We start from the raw sequence: 15202 nt of genomic DNA on the forward strand, positions 1-15202 counted from the left end.
CTTTGAGGTCTTTTCCAGCCTTAATGATTCTTTGATTTTATGAAAATGCAACCCCCCTGACATGGCACAAACTAGGTAAAGAGTCACCTTGTTGACACAAGGATCAGCTTGGAACTATAAAGTAGGGTGTAAAAATGAGGGAGCCGGGTGCTGCGTGGTATCAGGATCAGTTTGAGCACACACTGAAACACAGAAAGGTCTGGCTAAACATCAGGAAACAATTTCTCACTGTGAAGGTGACTGAGAAACTAGCATAGGTTGCCCAGAGAGGATGAGGAGGATGGAGATTCCTGGAAGTATTCAAAAGCCATTTGGACATGGTCCTGGGCAACCAGCTCCAGGAGAGGTGGAGGTGCAGACCAGGTGGCGTCCAGAGGTCCCTTCTAACCTCAGCCATTCTGTGGTTTGTGATTGGAACCTTTTTTCCATGTCAGTCTTGAAGGTCCTTAAGGTATGGTAACACGGGAAGTGGGAGGTCCTACAGTTCAGCTGCAACCTTCTATCCAGGCTGGCTCTGAGAGCTACCCTCAGGTGTTCATGTGTCTTGACTAATAAGGCCAAATGAGTTACAGTGATCATGTGAGATTCAGACTGGCTACACAGAGCCATATCACGTTCCTTAAACTCTGGCATCATTAATTTTTAACCTAGACAAATCACTCAGTGATATGTTGGTATTTCTGGATTTCATGTGTAGTCTATATGAGTTTTTTTTGTGAGTTAAATGGAATTTAAGAATTCAGTAGTTTATAAAGCCTGACTTATATTTTGTTCCGATTACAGTTCCTTCTGTTAACATGTCATTATTGTTTACTTTGCTGTTGTGATTTTTACCACTCTAAGCAGCATCCCAACACCACTGTATAATTAAACTTTATTATTCGGTTGCCAGTATGTTAAGGAACTGATTTTTGGAATTACATGAATGCAATTATTTTTTCTACTCAAATTCTTCAGCATTTTAATGATTCTGATTGCCATATGCAGGTTATTTTCTTAAGATGCTAGCTGTGCATGTAGAATTATACTAAATTAAGGTGACTTCACAAAACATAGAAAAGGAATGGATGTGAGTCACTTTATATTATGCAAAACAATGTAATTGTGATGTGTTTTTCATTATAGTATCTTGTACAGAAAAACAAACATTTGCTTGAGACTTGAAGTACTTTGCTTGGTGTCAGCTTCTATCCAATAGATAGTTTGTTCTAGTTAAAAGTAATATAATGGTAGAAAGAACCAAAATAAGCTTATGCTGTTTAATGTCAGTTTATATCATAGTAGACAATCTATTATATCTTACAGTATATCATTTTATGATGCACTTGCTTTTACGCAGTAGCAGTGTTTTAAGAAATTAGTTAGGATTATTAATTCTTATAAATTAGTACTTTCTAAGTATATTTTAAGGAATAAATAAACAGTAAAAGAATCGCTACCCTCTATCTTACCTCTGCTTTAGAACACAGCTTAAACAAAACAATCTCTAGAATGTGTTTCAGGGCTTTCACCTAGAAGCAGTGAAAAACATGTGCCAATAATGACATGTATTTAATTGTTAAAAAATTTTTAAACTTCTTATGCTGTGTTAGATTTCATTCATGGAAGTTCTTCCATCATTCTCTAATTGCCAAACCACTACAGTGCCAAGATAAAAAAACAAGTAACAGAGGGTTGGGAATGGGTAGACATGGTGAAAAATCTGCTTCTGGCGCTAGTGCAGGTCTATGTCAGCATAGGTGAATTATGACTCTCTTACCCAAATCCCAAAGAATTTTAAGCATCGGGCAATCCTGCATAGAAAGTAGATCTTTTGTTAAGATAGATCTGTATCCTTCTGTTAGCCAAACTAAGAACTGATTGTTAGGAGCATTTTCAAAGCCTGTTGGCTTCAGTTATCATGTGACCTTAAAGAGCTAGCCTTCAAGTCAGGACCTTCATGAGGTTCATGCCCTGCAAACTGAGTGCTTAAGCAGCTGAGGTGCCAGAAGGGTCACAACTTTTTCTGAGGACCTGAGGCAACTGTTTTAAGTCCTGTTCAGGTGAATGGATATGCAGAGCCTGTAATTCCAGAGGGAATATCAACCAATCAAAGGAATTAACAGCAGAAAATCTAAGTTTGTAGATCTAACCGGTTGTGATTCCAGCAGATCAGTCAGGCAATTTTCCCATGCTGGAAAGCTCTAAGTGGAGACTTGTTAGAGGGCAAGGAGAAGTTTAGATGCTATAACTACCTGGAATCACCAAGGATTTTATTTTATACTTTGTAAAATATTGATCCCTTCTGATTTTTTGTATCAATTCAGCTGCTTGCATATAGCTTCATCTGTGTTTGAAAAAAATAGCCTTACATTAAAGCTTCCATGTCATGCAGATTTCAGGGTGATGATCAAGTTATCGTTTCTTTCCTCTTTCCTTCATGTGCTCTGAAGAGAAAAAGGAAAAAAGAAATAAAAAAAGCACCTGAGCACTGGAATATTTTACTGATCTGGCACTTTGGTCCATACTTTGATGTTTTAATGCTATTTTGTTAGTTCTGCTATTGAATGAATAATACAAATTCCTTAGTCTTAGAGAACATTTACAGTAAAATTTAAATTCTTTGGACTATTTTCAATCCTTGTTTAAATTTGCATTTAGTTGAGAAAGCAGAAGCCAAGCCAGGAAGCTGGAAATAAACTTTTGAAAGCAGATAGAAGTGGGACTTTGATCATCTAAGAATGAACTCTGGTTGCTTGTTTAGGAGGGCTGTAACTTCTGGGCCAGTGTCTCACAGAAGGATTTCTTAAGGTCTCTTAACCCTTACACCAATATATTGAAAGGGTTTCTCTTTCTTCATCTGGCCAAATGCAGTCATGGTACAGGTTGAGGGGAGCTATAGTATTCGTGGTCCTAGAGATGCATTTGGTAAATCCACGCCATCACTAAACGTGTGTGATCAATGCCTGGCCTCCTAATTTTTTCACTGCTGATTTAAATTTCTCTGGATTTCAGTTTCAGTTCAGCCTTTGGATTTTGTTATATTCTCACTAAATAGCAGAGCTATCCTCTATCTCATTCACAGTATTCTGTACTTAAGCTCTGTAATTAATCTTCATCTGATAGAATGAAGGCAGAGAATTCTTTTTATCTCACTGTTAGGTACTTTCTGAGGTCTTCATTTGTATTTGTGATTGCTGTTTTATCCAGTTTAACTGTGTATAGTGATTATATGTTTGAAGTTCCATTTAAGTCACTCTATTTGATGCATGTTACTTTAGAATTCAGGTGGGGGTGTGTGTGTGCATGCATGTGCATGTCATAATATCAGTTCCACGTTTATCTGTAAAATTAAGCAAAACTAAAGTTTCCTTTTGTTATTTCAGTCTTTCATATCTTTTCCCCTGTTTTCCCTTCTCAGCATGGAAGACCTCTGCTTTATCCTCTTCTCTCAGAAACACCATGGAAAATCTGGTCATGTGGTCTTAGAAAAAAATGCTAATTACTCTGTTCAGGTTTTCTTTTCCATCACCACTGTAAAAGGTCATTTATTTGAGAGCCTACACCTGCATTCTGGAGCTGGTGGTGTTGTATGAAATACTCTATGCTGAAGATGGCACATTGATTTCTGACTCTAATGGAAAGTAATTTTTTATTTCTACAGAGTACCAAGCTGCCATTCTGCATTTAAAGAGGGAACACAAAGAAGAAATTGAAACATTAAAGGTATACTTTTGTAATGATTTATTTTCTTTTCCTTCTAGTGCATTTTACAGATTTAAGTAGTGCAAACATATACTTTCTATCAAATGTTAAGAATTTAATTGTTTCTCTGTAGAAGTTGTTTTCAGTTGTCTGCCAACTCAGCTAAAATTAATCTGGTTAAAATCTGTACCTGCACTCATAAATGATGTCAAAAAGCAGTTTTATTTGTTTCCTCTATCATTTTCCTTACTGTTGTTCTCTTAAATTCTTCCCCCTAACTCAGCAGTGCAGTATTTTTGCATTAGCACTGGTGTTTAACTACTTACTCTTTCTCAGTGGAACATATTTCTGTAGAAGCAGTTTTCTGTAATTTTAACAGGAACTTAACATAAGCGTGTGTGATGAGACTTTCTGAAGTTTAGTATTGAGCACTCTTTATTGATGTCTCCTCTTTTAAAGTATAAACTTGACCAACTAGTTATCAAAATCAGAAATAACACAGTTTAGTATTAGAACTCACTTTCCTTTGACGAAGTGAAGTGGAATTCTATAAGAAAGTGTTTTTATCATAACAGTAGGAACTTAAATGGCAGTATAACTCAATTTGGTGATCACCACCAGTTAAAATTAAGGGCATCTTCCTTTTCTCACCAGTTATGATATATTTTTAAGCATAGCTGCACTGTGTTCTAATACAGATTCATATGCTAAATCATTAGTATACAGGTCATCAATTACAAAACATTCAGTATTTCCTTTGTCATCATTAAGGCAAATAAAATGGAAAATAAACAGATTTACTAACACAGGAATTCTGATAATCCAGTACATTGATACATTAACAATGTCATTAGGCAGATTACATTGTATAATGTGAAGTATCGAAATTTGCATTATAAAATTCCAGTGGGAGCATATAATGGAGAAGTAAAATTGTGGCATGATTTAATGTAATAACTTCTTACATTTTATTCTTTAAAAGTATAACAGTAAAATATTATGGTAGATAGCCCAACTATTGGAAATTCTTGGGTTAAATGATTTTGTGCTACTCACTGAAAGAACCTACAGACAGGAGTTTCTCTGAACCAGCTCTGTAGCAAACTGGTCCAAATCCCATATCTGATGTTTATGAAGAAGGTTTGATTATCATACTTTCTCTGCAAAAGGTTAGGAGTGAGACCCTTAGTCTTTGTTATTCCTAAAAGGCTTAGAAAAATGTTACGTTCTGGAAGGTATATGTAGGGGAAAGTTCTCAAAATATTATTAAACTGTCCTCTGAAGGTGAAAGTAAGCAACATTATCTAGAACCTCTCCCTTGAAATCTGTATATAGTGGCTTATAAGTGATTAATATGTTTATTCTTTAGCCTTAGAATGTGCCCTATACTTTTGTACTGTTTCTTTTTGTAAGGTTTTTTTTTCTTGAGTGTGTGAACAGGAATTCCTAATTGTTTTTTATTCTTCAGTATTTGTTATTGCTGTGTTAATTTCATATAAACTTCATACAGATTACCCAGAGTGCAACCAGGGCTTTGCCCATACCACTCGTTTGTAGGGGTTGGTGAATCTGTGTGACAGTGAAGTTGCAGTGAATGTAGCAGTCTTGAAAGATGTACAGCAATCACTGGGTAGGGAGGGCGAATGACAGTACTGTATTTTATTTTCCCATCTTTATGTTACCACCAAAACTTGAAGCTTTTTTCCATTTTTTCATGTCACTGAAATCAGTTTTTGTCATGTAATGTGTATACTAATTAAGATTACAACATGTATTACACCAAGTCAATTAACTGATGAATCTGTACCATCTCTTACAATCTGCAATACACATAACTCTTGAAGGGTTAATGAATGTATGCAATTCAACTGAATCATCCACATGAAGGTAATGTCTAAAAAGGGTAATGCATCTTGAATTTTTCACTGAATATTTACAAAATACTGAGTAATATATTTTTGAGACATGAAACAATTTCTGCTCACTACTGTTAGGTGTTTTGCTTTCCCTGCTCTTGCCACTAGATGTCAGCTGAGTCTTTCAGAAAAAGTTCCCAAAAACGTGTGCACGTTTCATACTTCCGTCTAAATTGAGAGTGTGTGTGTGGTGGTAACATCCTGCCCACTGTTTGTGTATCTGGCAGTTTTAATTTTAGGTCAGAAATTGTCTTGCATGTTACAGGACTAGATTGAAGTTGCTCAATAGTTAAGTCGTGGCTGTCAACACCTTCATATTTTTTGTTCAGCAGAACCAAATCTTGAGTGTCTAATAACCAACTAAGTAGATGACAACAACGTTAAATCAAAATACTGTAAATGGACTCCTGACTTCTGAAAGAAAGGAATTTACATGAAGGCAATATTCTGATTGCAGTGCTTAATATTTAACCCAACACATAGCTGCACAAGGGTGCAGCATACTTTTGTTTTCTCTAAGTTAAGTTGATAAAATGAGTAAAAATTTCAGTTTTTCCCTGATGTCTCCTTGTTCCCTTAAGCACAAAGGTACCAAATATCCCTTCATCTTTAATTACATGGAAGTTTAATACTGCTTTTTGAAGATGGAATGAAAGTCCTAAGCTGACCTATAACCCTGTACCCTATGCATGGGTGTTTTTCTCTGATACAGGTTGTTAGGCTTCCACCAGCTCACTAGATCTTTTACATATTTCCTAACTGAGAATAATAGTATCTTTAGGTTTTTATATTCCATAATACTACTACATAATGCATGTAATATAATACAGTGTAAGAAATGTTAATAGGTATTTGATAAAAGAATTATTAACTATAGCTAGATTATAAATTATTCAATAAATATTGTATATTAAATTCCTGGTTTTACATCTCTGAAAGTATCTCATGGCAAATTTTAGAAAGAAATACCTGTATAGTTACATCTAACACAGTTATAATGATATTACTGAAACTTAAGGAGTAGTGAACGGTAATGCAGTTGGTGTAAAACTGCCTGTGACATTACGAAAGAGCAAGCTGGCCTCATTTAGAGAAGAATGTGTCATGAGGTTTTCATAGTGACCTTTGTGGCCTCCTTGGTAAAGTTTGCATTTTTGCTTTTTTGTGAAGGTTCCAAGAGCTGAAATGTAGAAGTGGGTGGAAAGTAATTTCCTTTTCACAGAAGAACTTGCTTAACTTTGAAAGCAATTTCATATCATAAATTGAGATTAAAAACCAGTGCCTCAAAGTGCCCCAGAAAACATTGAAATATGTGAAAGAAAAAGGAATGTGAAAGGAAAAGTCATAGTACCAGTCAAAATTATCTGATAATTTAAAATCATTTATTTTTATTTTGTACTGAGACCTCAAAGGCATAAAAATACTTAATTTTTTATAAAGTAATAAAACTCTAGCTCTATGATCACCATTTCATTGTTTTAAAAATCTGTTTTTCCATGTCCTATGCTTCTTAAGTCCTTCCTTGTCTCTTTGTCTTTTCACCTTCCCGTTTGTTATCCCTCATGGTCAGTATGCTTCCATTTATGAAGGCTTCCATTGCTCTTTAATTATAACATGGGTATAACAAAAGGTGCTGCTTTTCCCTGCTATGCTTTGAAATTTTTAATTCAGCTGTGGGAAGCAATGGTAAATAGTGTTGAAAGCTCTTGTATGCCAGAATGCTTATCAAAATACCTCTTTATAGAAGTGGGTGATTTCAGTTTTATTTTGGCAATTTAAAGTGTCTTTTACTTATGTGTGAAAGTAAAATTCCGTTTCAGCTTCAGAGCATACATCAGAAATTGTAGGTTTTAACACCAAATCAAAATATTTTACAATGTTTTAATTTTTCTAAATATTCTTTTTTATGGGTAGACTATTACAACAAACTGGAATCGTTTTGAGCAGATTAAATTGAAAAAAATCTGACCTGGATGCTCTTAAAGATTTTTTATTACTCCTTCCTGGAGAAAAAGAAGATTTAATTTTTTTTCCCACTCAGTTTTGTGTGTGTGTATGTGAATTCTTGCATGCGGTAGGGATATCATGATTTGTCAGAAGTAACTATGTTCTGAAATTTACTATTAAAATATGGTGGCAAATGATGAATAGTGTTGAAAGCTTTGATATACCACAGTACTTATAAAATGCAAAACATTTGCATATATGTGGATCTATGCTGACTTTTGGTAATAAAATTTTGCTTCAGGATGCTGAGACTGGTGTTTTTCACAAGATGAAATGCATCCATAAGGTGGCTGGCTGCTTTGCACGTTCGCTGTCGGATTTTTGTATTCCGACATGCGTGTATAGAAGAAAATCTGTATCATGTATGCTTCTCTCTCTGGTGGAGTTGGAGCTCAAAGGAGCAGCCAAGGTCAGCAAGGGTTTATTAGTCAGTCTTTCCTAATGAGCTGTTCAGGCTTTTCAGCATTTCCATGTGGTGAACTGATGAAGGTCTCCCAGCTTGTGGTTAATTATTGATACTAATCTTGCCTAACTTGAAATGTTTCAGTCTTTCAGCTGCTAAATGTATAGTTACACCACGGTGTGTATACTGTGTGCCTTTATGAATCTTCTTCTTGGTTACTTTGTCCTCTTGAAGGAATTCTTGCTGCTCACTGCAGAGTTTCTCTGTGATGCAAGAGAGTAAAAAATGTAAAGACTGAAAAAAATGTAGAATTTATGAGGAAAAAAAAGATACTTAAACCTCCTAAGAAATTGTATTAAAATATCAATTTCAGAACTCCTAAGGATCCCAGACAATTGCAGCAACATTAAAGTTTCCATTTCCTAAAATAGTAAAATCCTAGCAGGAAAAAAAATCTTCCTGTACTGAAAAATTTGCATAGCCAGTGCTAGAGAAGGTAAAGTAGCAGACTAGGGAACAAAGGACAGGAGCAATAAAACAATAACTTTCTACAGCAAGCAGCACTTAGTCTCTTTGGAACAAGTTGACAATTTCATCTTCATTCAGAATGGAAGCTTGGAATGATTCTTCATGTTGTATGAAGACATTCCCCAGTTCAGTGCTTAATTATGTTTTGAAAAGTTACACATTACAATTTCTATATTCATTTCATACTCTATAATCAAATTCTTGATGACAGTTTAAGCATCTCTGCTGTGCTCTGATACTTATATGAAACAAAATTCTTCCCCTTCTTCTCTTCCATTAACTTCCTATTTTTCATATTTTTGATGCAATGCGTGCTTTTCATACTTATTTTCCTTTAACAGTATGTTTACATTGTGATTATTTTCTTATCAGATAGCTTGAATATCCCAGAAGATTCTTCTTTCATTGTGTTGTGGTTTTTTCAATATGGCCACTTGCCATATTGCCATTCTGTTACTTTCGATGCAGTTTCACTGTTAGATTTGAATAGTTTTGAGCTTCATGTCAGCTGCAGAATGTTGTTAATTCCACATGTTGATCCAAGGATTCTCCTGTTTATTTAAGAAGTTACCACAGACCACATTCCCTATATTGAAAACAGTGAAAATCTCTTTAACTCTGTTTCAGCATATGAACATGGCAGTACGTAGTTAAAATGTGCATAGAGCAGGACAATTTATAGCATTAAAACTTCAGCAAGACTGAGTTCCTGCTCAAATTTAGACACATTACAAAACATTCTGCTTAATTAGGGCTAAAATGAAACTATTATAATTCATTATAACCTGCTGCTATTTTTCATAGGTTGTGAAAATTAATTTATCCCATCACCTTGCCTTGAATAAATATGTTATGCACTCAGGAGAATAAAGTAGAGCACATGCTTTGAACAGTATGACATTTTATTTTCACAGATATTGAAGACCTCTGTAACATAGGAAACAATTGTCTACAAGAGAAATTATTGAAGTGTCATCATGAAATTATAAAAGCCACTAAAAATTAAGTAGTATCAAAGTTACCATTTTGATTTTGAAAACACATACCCCATGCTTGCTTGCCAAAATTATCTGTGCGTTGAAATTTACTACACCCGATACTGGTTTAAATCTAGTAGTTGTAAGGTGTTTTTTCTGAATTAGATATGTAATGTTCTTTCCTTTAAAAATTCTGGCTCTAATAGTCCTGAGTTTAGAACAGGGACAGATTTTTCATGGATGAATATTTTGCTGATATAGGGAAAATCTGTCTGATATTGGAAGTTAAATTTTTTTTAATAAAACTATTTTTTCTCATGTTCAGTAAAGACCAGATTTTAGCAGCTTCTGACTTTGCAAATCTAGAGATCATTGATTACATCTTCTGGTGAACAAACTTTCAACTGCCTTTCCACAAAGCCACCAAAGTTGTTATAAAATAACACTGGGTCAAAATTAAGTTCCACTGATTAATGGTTGCCACAAGTTACTCTTGGTTAGGTGGGGATCACCCTTCAAAGGATGCTTTCAAAATGAAAGTCTGTCTCCTGACCCTCTTATTGATGGTTAGGGGATGTGAAAGAAAACCCAGTGGAAAGCAAACCAGACACCAAGAGGTGGACTTGGGAATGGAGATGTGAAAGGTACAATTTTAGGTAAAAAATGGGGAGTAGAGATACTAGAACTGGCAGTCCTAGTAGTGTGTAGTGTTGAGACACTACACTGGCAAGATGAAGGACAAAAGAGGTAGCCTGGAAATTAGGATAGAAAACAGTAGGAGAAAGATGTGGGTCTGGGCATCACAGTACAAGTTTTACTTATACGTGGGCAATTTTGTCCAGAATATGTGTCCTGGAATGAGTACAGTCCAGTCAGTATTTAATTTTATTTTTGTTGGTCATTGAGCAATACCCTCCTTTGCTTATTATTCAGGATTTTATCTGAATATAAGTAGTTTCATTACAGTTTCTTCTACTGTCATAAGTTTTAATTTGTCAGGATGTTTAAGTATAAACTGGACTTTACAATATGTGTTAGGATAGGCATGTAATCTTATTGTTCATAGACTGATTTGCATATATGTTCAATCACAGTTCATTTTTATCTTTGCAACTATACATTGGATCCCAGAATCCCGGAATAGTTTTTTGTAAAAGAAGGTATGTCATGGGTGACTACTTGAGGAAAACTGACTAAAATTACTTGTGACTCATCTTGCAGGAATTTTGCAGTTTGAGCAAGTGTAGAATCTGTTTTTCCAGGTCAGCATTATCATGCCTTTACTATACTAGTGTTGTGTCTCTTTCTGAGGGTCCACACTTTGTTCTTACTCACCTTTCAACTTCAGCACACATAATGCAGAAGTCTTAAAAGACTTCTGCTTTTTCATTATGAAGTTTTTAACTTTTTTCTGGAGTATCTCCCATCATGTTCACTGAATGAGGTATTAGTTCAGTCGAAGAGAAAGTTTTCTCCGTAGCTGCACTACATGGAAACATTGCTGGAAAGGCATAAAATTAAGATTGTTCTGATTACTCCCTCTTGAGTAATTGACCAAGGCTGGTTTTTCTAAGAGATTTTCATGTGCAATATTTTTTTCAAATTCTATAATGGGAATGTCTAGAGTAGTATGGTGATGCATAATTAGCATACAGTAGATGTTTAAACTGGGTATGTCTTTTACTGAAATACAGGGTCATTTCCATAATTGATGTTATACTTCTGTTTATCCATGTAGAATTTCTTTTTGTTGTTTTGATTGCACGTGAGAACACTCTTTATTGTAGTGGAGAGGCTAATAATCTCTAAAAATTCTGACAACTTTTAGACAAAAATTATGTTCATTATGAAGAACAAAAATTGTCAGTTTCTAAAAGTGTAAAGTTACTTTTTTTTATTCTCATGGCATTATTTGGCTGAATATTTCCTGTTGAGAAGTAGTGTTCATTGCTGCTCATTATCCTTCTGTAGGTAGGTACCTTTATCTTTGGTTACTGTTTTCCACGTGCTTTACTAATAATGCTTTTTGCTTCAACTTTTACTTAAACCAAATGATTGGTTGCAACTTAGCAACATATATCATTGCTTTCCTATATAGTTTATAAAGCTTTGTTATAATGGCTTATCTTGTAGCCTTGTTGCCAAAGAAATTAGTTCTTTATACGGTGAAGCAGTGTTGACAGTAAACTCTCCTTTCCGTCCCCTCCCCAAAAGAAAAGGAAGAAAAGAGAAGAAAAACAAGGTTGCATTACAATTCTGGCAACATCAGCCACACTAGTAAAATCAAATTCAATGTTGGTTTACGACTTTGAATTTATGTGACTGCACAGGATCAAAGGATTTGTATCCCACTGGACTGCAAGGTCTATAGTTCATGGCAAAAAACCTCATCAAAAAGAACATTTTAGTAGTAGGGCTTTTCATTTTAATCAGCCACAGTAATAAAAAAGCTGTTAGGTGTCCAAAAACATTCTCCCAAGATCAGAGACAACTTGCTCTCTACTACAATCAGTTTTCTTATTGGATCCATACTGCCTCTGTAGTTTTTGTCACTGAAACTTCAACTTGTTTTCAGCCTTTTTTGCATTGTTTTCACATTTTACATGCCAAATGTAAAATACGCCATATGCGTCAGTAAAAATGATTCATGTAATTTCCCTGGAAATTGAAAAATTCTGTAATTTGTCTCAAGTAAATTATCATCAAAACAAATTATTCATGTAGAATTTTAATTATCAGTATGTATTTCTGCATATTGTATTTTAAAGTATTTTATTAGCAATATTTGGGGGGTTTTTTTCTCCTTGCATATAATCTGACCTCCACCACAGAAAATAGGTATTAGTATTTTTGTATCTGTACTACCCATGTAGTAACAGAGGCTGTCCTAAGGCTAAGGCAGCAGCTGCAAGTGAGAAGCAGAGTAGGATAGTAACCACAAAGTTTGGGATAGGAAAGGAATGTTTGCATTTTGCATGTTAACTGTTCATGCTCCTAGTTGAACAAAAGTTTGAAATTAATTTTTAGCTTATGGTGTGGTTTCATTGTTTTATTAGCTTTGCCTCAGAGAAGTTACATGCAATGTATCATTTACATTTGTTGGTGTGTTGCAGGCTGAATCACCTCATTTCATTCTGCAGAATTTAAATGTTTATCAGAGGCTAACAATATTTAGAGATTCTGCCAATTAAATTGTCCACAAAATCACCAGTTTTCCTAGAAATATATAGGTTGGTCTCAATTTAACTGGATACCCATTTTTTAAATATTATGTAGGATTTATTTTTCCTAGCATAATCTATCTTACATTTAGGACCAACACATGGTCACTTTCTACAAGGATTGCTCCCTTTTGCATGGCATGACAGGTATCTGCTGTACACTTCTTTTTGGCAGATTCTAGTGGATGTATTAATAACCTGAATTTTACCCCTTTAAGCACGTTGTTAACAGTTAGCTTTTTAAAGTACTATTTAGTCTAGTTTTTTAGAATTTTTTTATCGTTTGTCTCAAGGAATGATACTGTTTAGCAAATGTGATGTGGTAAGAAGTTAGTGAATCCAAGGCATTAATAAATTTCTGTTTGATATAAATCAGATGCAAGAAGAATTTAGATTCCAGTGAAATTTCTCTGTAGGCACAGAGATTCCAGAGTAGAGTACATCACTTACCGGATGATGAAGTGGACATAATAGGATCCATAAATGTGAAGTGTGCTGTGGTGTACAATGGACATAATTAGAGAGATTTTTCCATATACTTGGATTCATAATATTTGCAGGATCTTAAAAGATTACCAAGAAATTTCAAGGGCACATCAAGGGGTTTATCTGATTATTTCATTAGAAGTTATAGAGAAGTTTTTTACCCTTTTTAAGTGGGTTGATCTGAGTAAAGTGACATGTATGTGGGACAGCTGTAGAAAAAGAAGAACTGAAGAAACAGAAGAACTGTTGTGAGCTATGTATTGCATAACAGAATTCTCCAAGTGAGTTAATTTGTGTAATGGTTGGATGATAGTTCTTAACTGGGAAAGGACTGAAGGAAGGATGTGTATATGGGCAGGAAGCAATACCTAGGTGCATGTTACTTGACAGAAACATTTACAGAGCAGACACAAGGCAATCAGGATGAGGAAAGCAAACTTCAGGGCAGCCTGGAGATCACTCTGTAAGGAGCATGGAAAAGTGCACAGAAGCGATAGTGGAAGGTCCACAAAGAGCTGCAAGAGAGGATGCTGGAGCTTAAAAGAATATAGGACTGTGTGCAGCCCATAATGCAAGGGGCAGTTTGTGTCTTGTACAGAATAGTCTCTTAAAATACATGGTCCTGGTCAGAAAACATCTACAGTGTCCTTGTCTCATAGATCTGCTTTGCATGGCTGTTGATACTTTTCTGATAGTGATAAAAATGGAGGCGTGTTTGTTACGTTATACTTAGGTGGTCACTGAAAGCTTATCACTAGCAAGAAAGAATCAGAATCACAGAGTCATAGAATAACCTGAGTTGTAGGGACCCATGAGGGTCATCAAGTCCAACTCCTGGCCCTGCCTAGGACACCCAAGGATCACTCCATGTGCCTGATTCAATTCCTGTTCCCACTGTATTCTACTGTCAGCAGACTTGACAAGTACAGCTGTGGATTTATTTTTTTTCTAAACTCATGGTACGTATATATTATTAAAAAACTACAAACGCCTCAGCTATTTCCTATTCATTGTCCTTATAGATCCACTAGACTCAATATGTACAAACACACTGGCCAAAGGCTTGCAAGTCTTCTGACAAGCGCTTCTTGTAGGAGACAGGAACACAGCCTTGGCAACTGGAGGGATGTTAGCCTGGCTGTTACTGATTTTGGGTCCTGGAAAATTGTAAAGAGAGTGAAGACAAGAAAGCATAGAGAAAGAATCGAATTGTTAAAGAATGGTATTTAATTTAGGAGAAGAATACATTTATAGTAATTAAAAAAAGTGAAGGGTGTCAACAAGCCCATAATGAATATAGCAATTTCAGTGACACATTTTCTATGTAGTATACAGTTGAATATGTGTAGAAGATGAAATAGGAAAGTTGAAGGGGAAGACAGCACTGGGAATTGCCAGGAAAGGAGTTATGGGAACAAAACAAAGGGGTAATACAAGTGACTATACAGAGGGAGGAGAGTGAAGAATAGCTGAAGATCTTAATAAATGTATTTTAACTTTGCATGCAGCACTGAGTCTGTACAAAAGCAGTATTTAAAATATGTTACAAATGCAAACTAATTCAGAAATGTCATGACCATGTTCCTGGCTACATCCAGAATAGTTTTGACTGAAACTGGAACAGTGCATTGGAAGAATATTAGAAATATAAAAATATTAAAGAAAACATTAGATTATGTAAATTTAAATACTTTAAAAATGACATGATTTTGAATGTTTTTTCAGTAGTGAAAGCAGGTATCATTCTGTTAATACCTTTCTCATTCTTTATTTGTATTCAGAGAAGGGCAGTTTGCTGATTTTGAAGTTTTTCTAACAAAAGAATTAGAAAACCCCAGAAGTAACAGCAGATGGAGTACAAAACAGTGCATTTCTCAAAAATAATTTTTCCTCAGATTGCCATTAAATATCTACTTTTATTGCGTTATTGCTTTCTCATACACTCATTCAGTTGTTCATTTTCCTGTTTTTTAAAAAAAT

General features: G+C 35.0%; 1 protein-coding gene across 1 annotated transcript in view; it reads left to right on the forward strand.

The window, feature by feature from the left end:
• FMN1 (formin 1) overlaps positions 1-15202 on the forward strand; it is a gene marked incomplete at both ends in the record, with an annotated part of 129894 nt that overhangs the window by 19812 nt on the left and 94880 nt on the right. Inside the window, one exon of the mRNA XM_082283246.1 lies at positions 3644-3705. Within this exon, the coding sequence (XP_082139372.1) occupies positions 3644-3705 (62 nt within the window). The remainder of the gene's footprint in view (positions 1-3643; positions 3706-15202) is intronic.

The sequence above is a fragment of the Coloeus monedula genome (assembly GCF_965178545.1).
Source record: "Coloeus monedula genome assembly, chromosome: 6".
In the NCBI taxonomy this organism is placed as follows: Eukaryota; Metazoa; Chordata; class Aves; order Passeriformes; family Corvidae; genus Coloeus; species Coloeus monedula.